The 7,017-nt window shown below is 39.3% G+C and overlaps 1 protein-coding gene across 1 annotated transcript; it reads right to left on the bottom strand.

Moving 5' to 3' along the window:
- Nucleotides 1–3,030: 3,030 nt before the first annotated feature.
- LOC107640830 (uncharacterized) lies at nt 3,031–4,247 on the bottom strand. The gene is made up of 2 exons (XM_016344332.1): nt 3,456–4,247; nt 3,031–3,171 (listed from the first exon to the last, which is right to left on the bottom strand). The coding sequence occupies exons 1-2, from the start codon at nt 4,245–4,247 to the stop codon at nt 3,031–3,033; spliced, it is 933 nt and encodes a 310-aa protein (XP_016199818.1).
- Between the last annotated feature and the right edge of the window lie 2,770 nt (nt 4,248–7,017).

Raw genomic sequence — 7,017 nt, 5'->3', positions numbered from 1 at the left:
GCCGCTTTCTTTTGTAAAGTCGGCCAGAAAAAGCCTGCTCGGATCAACTTTTTGGCCAGTGATCGAGCTCCTAAGTGGTTTTCACATATGCCACTATGTACATCTTCTAAGACTTCCTTTGTATTGGAGGTCGGGACGCATTTTAAGAGGGGTATTGAGATCCTTCTTTTGTGTAAAATATTGTGGACCAATGTGTAATTTTGTGCCTCTTTTACGAGCCTTCTGGCTTCTTTTTCATGCTTTGGAAGGACATCAAATTTAAGGTAATTGATTATAGGAGTCATCCATCCTAGATTTTGATTGGATATGTTCAATACCTCTGAATTATCCTCCTCTTTTGATATTGATGGTGTTTGCAGAGTCTCCTGAATAAGACTTCTATTATTGTCCCATGGCTTGGTGCTGGCTAATTTGGAGAGGGCATAAGCTCGGACATTGGATTTCTAGGCTATATGTCGAACCTCTCCTTCTGAAAAGTGTGTTAGTTGTTCTCGGGCTTTATCCAAGTACTTCTTCATACTGGGGTCTTTGACTTGATAGTTGCTGTTAATTTGCGAAGTTATTACTTGCGAATCACTGAACACTATCAATCTTTCCGCCCCCACTTCTTTGGCCAGCTGCAAGCCAGCAAGTAAGGCCTCGTACTCTACTTGGTTGTTAGAAGCAGGGAACTCAAACCATAGGGAGAGTTTTACAGAGGAAAAATGTTGGTAAAGATTTTCACAAAAATATTGCGTTGTAAGTATAGTTCTAAACCAACAAATTATCCTCGGTCAACGTTTAAATTATTTTTCACTTAAGCAAACCCAATAAAATTAACCGAAGTATTTAAACCTCGAGTCGTCTCTCAAAGAAATTGCAGGGAAGTGTAGTTTATTATTGGCTATAGAAAAGTATGTTTTTAGGTTTTGTAATAAGAAACAAGAAAGTAAAATGGCAAGAAAATAAACTAATAACTAAGAAAGCTCTCAGCAAGAAAAGAGAATCAGAAGTCCTATCCTCATTATCGTCGTCAATTGTGATGGTAAATGTAAATTGCCTTCACTTAGCTAACCTCTAACCAATGAAGGAAAGTCAAGTGTATGCAATCAACTGGAGTTCACAAGTCCTAGTCAACTCGTAGTGAGAGACTAGATTTAGTGAAGTTCAAGCTAACGGCAATCTTCAATTACTAATCAACAAAAGAGTCTTGATAACTCAAGAGTCTCTAATTAATCAATCCACACCAAGAACACAAAAACTATTTAAAAATCCAACCAAACATTTTATCAAACACTTGGAAGGCATAAAATAAAAAAGTAGAAAATTAACAAGACATAGGAAATTCTAAGACTAACCAAAGCAAAGAAATAACAATAACAAAGCAATTGAACAATAAGAAACATGAAACATAAATTGCATTAATAAAAATTGAGAGTAACAAATGAACTCGTAAACTAAATTAGCAAAATAAAGGAATCAAAAAGAGAAGTAGATAACTAAAGTACTAGAACAACAAAAAGTAGAAGAAAACTAAATTAAAGGAAGATTGAAATCTGAACCTAAGGAGAAATTGGAAGAAGAAATCCTAAACCTAGAGAGAGGAGAGAGCCTCTCTCTTTAGAAAACTACATCTCCTAAAGTGTGTATGAATGAAAAGTGAATGAATCGCTCCACTCCCCAACCTCTTGTCTTCAATTTCGGGCCTGAAACTGGGTCAAAATCAGCCCAGAAATCGTCCCCAGCGTTTTCTGTTAATTGCAGCACGTGACACTCGTCATGCATACACGTGGTTGATGCGTACGCGTCGCTAGGACTCTGCACTGGCCATGCGTAGGTGTCATCCACGCGTACGCGTCATGTAGTTGTGGCTTGGTCACACGTACGCGTTATCCATGCATGCGCGTGGACACCAACTTCTCAAAACTTCAATTTCTTGTGTTTCTTCCACTTTGGCATGCTTTCTTTCCATCCTCTAAGTCATTCCTGCCCTATAAACTCTGAAAACACTTAACACACATATCACGACATCGAATGATAATAAGAGAGGATTAAAAATTAGCGATTTTAAGGCCTAGAAAGCTAGTTTTCAATCATAGCACAAAATTAGGAAGGAAACTTAAAAATATGCAATTTACATGAATAAGTGGGAGAATAATTGACAAAATCCACTCAATTCAGTACAAAATAAACTATAAAATAGTGGTTCATCAGAGTTCTATCCGAGTTCTTTGGTCACTTTCTAGAATGACACCTGCCCCACTTCCGACTTTGTTTGATGACCCATCTACATATAGGCTCCATGTAGCTGGATCTCTTGGGTTTTCAGTGTATTCAGTGACAAAGTCAGCAAGGTATTGTGACTTAATTGCCGTTCGAGCTTCGTTCTTTAGGTCGAACTCAGACAGTTCCACATCCTATTGTAGCATTGACCCTGCCAAGTCCGTCTTTTGTAAAATGTATTTCATTGCTTGATTAGTGTGGACTTTGATGGTATGAGCCTAGAAGTAAGGTCGAAGTCTTCGAGATGTGAGGATAAGGGCATAAGCAAACTTTTCTCTCTTTTGATAGTTCAACTCTGCCCTCTGTAAGGCTTTGCTGATGAAATAGATAGGTTGCTGCCCCTTTTCATCTTCTCGGATGAGGGCTGAAGTTATAGCTCGGCTTCATACTGCAATGTATAGCACGAGCTCTTCCCCTTTGATAGGTTCGGTAAGTATGGGGCGCTGTCCCAGAAATGTTTTGAAGTCCTGAAAGACTTACTCGCATTTTGGGGTCCGTTCGAAATGCTTCCCTTTTCTTAGGATTTAGTATAAGGGAAGAGCGGATCTGGCTAAGAATCTGGATAAAGTTGCCAACCTTCCATTTAATTGTTGGACCTGTTTAACACAAGTCGGGCTCTTCATGTTGAGTATAGCCTGACACTTGTCTGGTTTTGCTTCTATACCTCTTTGGGTTAGCATGAAACCCAAGAACTTTCTTGCTTCCACTGCGAAGGTGCATTTTGAGGGATTCAACCTCATCTCATGCTTCCTTATTGTGGAGAACACCTCAGAGAGGTCGGACAACAATGTCGCATTCTCTCTGGTTTTGACGAGCATGTCGTCTATGTACACCTCTATGAATTTTCCCAGGTGAGAGGAAAATACTTTGTTCATTAGTCACTGGTATGTATTCCCCGCATTCTTTAACCTAAAAGGCATTACTACATAGCAATAGTTAGCTTTTGGAGTTATGGACGAAGTCATTTCTTGATCTGGCTTGTACATCAGAATTTGATTATATCCCGAGTAAGCATCCATAAAGGACAGATATCAGTAGCCTGAGGCTGAGTCGACCAAAGCATTAATGCTAGGGAGAGGATATGGGTCCTTGGGACAAGCTTTGTTGATGTCAGTGTAGTCTACACACATACTCCACTTTTCGTTTAGTTTCTTTACCAAAACGACGTTAGCTAGCCACAATGGATATTTTACCTCCCTTATGAACCCTGCTTTGAGCAAGGCTTGTAATTGCTCCTGCACGACCTGTGTCCTTTCTGGTCCGAGCTTCCGACGCTTTTGTTGAATAGGTCGAGAGCCCGGGTATATTGTGAGTTTATGGGACATCAAGTCAGAATCTATGCCAGGCATGTCAGAGGTTTTCCAGGCGAAGAGGTTGGAATTCTTCCTTAGTAGTCCGACGAGCTGTTCCTTCAGGTTTCCCTCTAGATTAGCCCCTATATTTGTTATTTTGTTAGGGTGATCTCCAATTTGTACCTCCTCTACTTTGCCTCCAGGTTGGAGGCGCATCTCTTCACGAATTCGAATTCCACCCAGTTCAATTGTGTTGACTTCTTTGCTTCCAGGGTTGCCTTTTAAATTAAGGCTTTCATTGTAGCTCTTACGTGCTAGCTTTTGGTCTCCCTTAATGGTGAAAATTCCTTTCGCTGTGGGAAACTTCATACAGAGGTGAGGTGTTGAGACAATAGCTGCAAGCCAGTTCAAGGTGGTTCGACCTATCAAGGCGATGTATGCCGATTTTACATCAACCACGATGTAATTGATGCTTAGTGTCTTCGACCTTGCATCCTTTCCAAAAGTGGTGTATAAGGATATGTACCCTAGGGGTCGGATTAGCGTATCCCCCAGTTCGAATAGGTTGTCTGGGTAGGTCTTTAAGTCCTTTTCTTCAAGCCCGAGTTTATCGAAGGCAGGCTTGAATAGGATGTTCGCCGAGCTGCCCTGATCTATCAAGGTTCTATGGAGGTTAGCGTTCAGGAGGATCATCGTTATCACCACGGGGTTATCATGCCCATGTATTATCCCTTGGGCGTCTTCTTTAGTGAACGAGATAGTAGGCAAGTCGGGCAGTCTGTTTTCCTCCCCGACTTGATATACTTATTTAAGGTGCCTTTTTCGTGATGATTTCGTCATTCCTCCTCCCGTGAATCCCCATTGATCATGTGTATGTGTCGCTGATAAACCACTATTTTATGGTTTATCTTGTACTCAATTGAGTGGATTTCATCAACTCTTTACCCACTTATTCATATTATTTGCATGGTTTTACATTTGCCTTCCTAATTATGTGCTTTGATTGAAAACATGCTTCTTTGATCTTATATTTGCTCATTATTAATCCTCTCTTATTACCATAGATGCCTTGATATGTGTGTTAAGTGTTTTCAGATATTATAAGGCAGGAATGGCTTGGAGGATGGGAAGAAAGCATGCACAAGTGGAAGGAATGCAAGAAGTTGGAGAAATTGCTAAGTTGTCCAGCCTGACTCTCTGCACTCAAACGGCTATAACTTTAGCTACAGAGGTCCAAACGACGCGGTTCCAGTTGTGTTGGAAAGCTAATGTCCGGGCTTCGATTTGATATATAATATGCTATAGTTCCCCTGACGCTAGGCGACGCGACCGCGTGATCCATGCGGCCGCGTCGCAGTGACGGAAATCAGCGCATTAAAATTCGAACCCAGCGAATTCTGGACTGTTTCTGACCCAGTTTGCGGCCCAAAAAACACAGATTAGAAGCTATAAAGTGGGGGAATGCATCCATTCATAAGGAGGCTCTCATAATTCATAATTTTAGGAGTAGATGTAGTTTTTAGAGAGAGAGGTTCTCTCCTCTCTCTTAGGATTAGGATTTAGGATTTCTCTTAGTTTCAGGAGTGACTCTCAATCCCAGGTTCAACGTTCTTTTACTTTATATTTATCTCTTACGTTCAGATACTTTAATGCTTATATTAGTTATGTTGCCTATTTGGTTTATGCTACATTCATGTTATGATTTTCTTAATTAATATTATTTGAGGTATTTCAGATTTAAGATTGCTTTGCTTTTAATTTAATTTAGATATTTTCTTCCTTTTTGGCTTTGATTAAATAATTGGTAACACTTGAGTTGTCAAACTCAGGGGTGGTTGAAATTGGCTGATTTTGCTTTAGCTAGGATTGCTCTAAACACTAGTCTCTCCACAGGAGTTGACTAGGACTTGAGAATCAAGCTAATTAGTCCACTTGACTTAACTAAGTGGGATTGAAATCCAATTCTCATCACATCTAATAAGGATAACGAGGACAGGATTTCCAGTTCTTCATACTTTGCCAAGAATTTATTTTATTATTATTATTTTATTTTATTTGTCATATAACATATTCCCACCTTACTTCCTAAACCCCAATTTACAAACTCATAACCAATAATAAGAACATACCTCCCTGCAATTCCTTGAGAAGACGACCCGAGGTTTGAATACTCGGTTATCAATTTCAAAGGGGTTTGTTACTTGTGACAACCAAAACGTTTGTACGAAGGGATTTCTGTCGGTTTAGAGACTATATCTACAACGCGACTGTTTTTATGAAATTCTTTACTGGCAAAAATCCTAACGTCAAAATGGCGCCGTTGCTGGGAAATTGCAAACGTGTGCCTTATTATTGGTTATTGTAAATATTTTTTGCTTTTTTTGTTTATTTGTTTTTATTTTTGCTTTTTCTTAAGTTAAGAGGTTATTGGTTTTTATTTTAAAATTTTTATCTTATCTTATCTTATTTCAAAAATCAAATTTCAAAATTCAAATTTAAAAATTTTCAAAATTTAAATTTAAAAATTTACAAATTTCAAATTTCAAAATTTCAAAAATTCAAATTTCAAAATTTTAAATTTCAAATTTCAAAATTTAATTTTCATTTTTAAATTTTATTTGTTACTATGAACTCTCACCCCTTTGGCTATGAGTCTGGTTACAATTATGTTGCAGGAAGAAGAAATTATAATGAGAACAGGCATCAATGTTGGAACAATCAAAGATGGGAGGAGCCACAAGGACTTGATCAACCCTTATGGCAACAACCACCTCCAATGGACTATCAACAACCACCACCATATGCCTATGAACCCTTTCCTCAACATAACTTTGGACCACCAAACTCACAAGCCCCTTTCCGCCATTCACCTCCATATGACCCTAACCCTCAACCACCATACCAACCACCTTATGAGCCATATGAACCATATATAGAACCACCCCAATTCCAATCCAATCACTCCCAACCACCACCACTTTCTTTTGTATCATGTCCAAGTCTGGCAACCGAAGAAGCAGAGGATCACCTAAGGGAAACAGTAATTAAATTTCAGGCAACCGTTCAACAGCTGGGGCAAGTATTAATTCAATGGGCTTCTAGACGCTTAAATACACAAGGATCAGCCACATCTCCATCTGGACAGTCTAGTGAAGAGCGTAGCATGAAGGAGATACCAGAAACCCCAGTGGACAAGACAGAGAATGAATTCGTACTAGAACAAGTAGAAGAAGCTGTCATTGTTCAAGAAGAAGAAGAAGTGGTTGAAGACTTAGGAGATACAGAACCTCCATGGGAAAGTCCAGTCATAGAGCCTCCTTCCGAGACGGTTGAAATTGATGCTGAGGAGGGTGTACAACCTCCAAAGCATATCATAGTTGAAGACTTGGAAGAGGTTGATCAAGAGATGGAGATTCAAGAAGAAGAAGCACAACCTCCCATGCCCTTGGAAAGCAATGAAGAG

This window comes from Arachis ipaensis, chromosome B5, assembly GCF_059453495.1.
Source record: "Arachis ipaensis isolate K30076 ecotype BB chromosome B5, ASM5945349v1, whole genome shotgun sequence".
NCBI lineage: Eukaryota > Viridiplantae > Streptophyta > Magnoliopsida > Fabales > Fabaceae > Arachis > Arachis ipaensis.
This window is presented reverse-complemented; position numbering and strand designations above follow the sequence as displayed.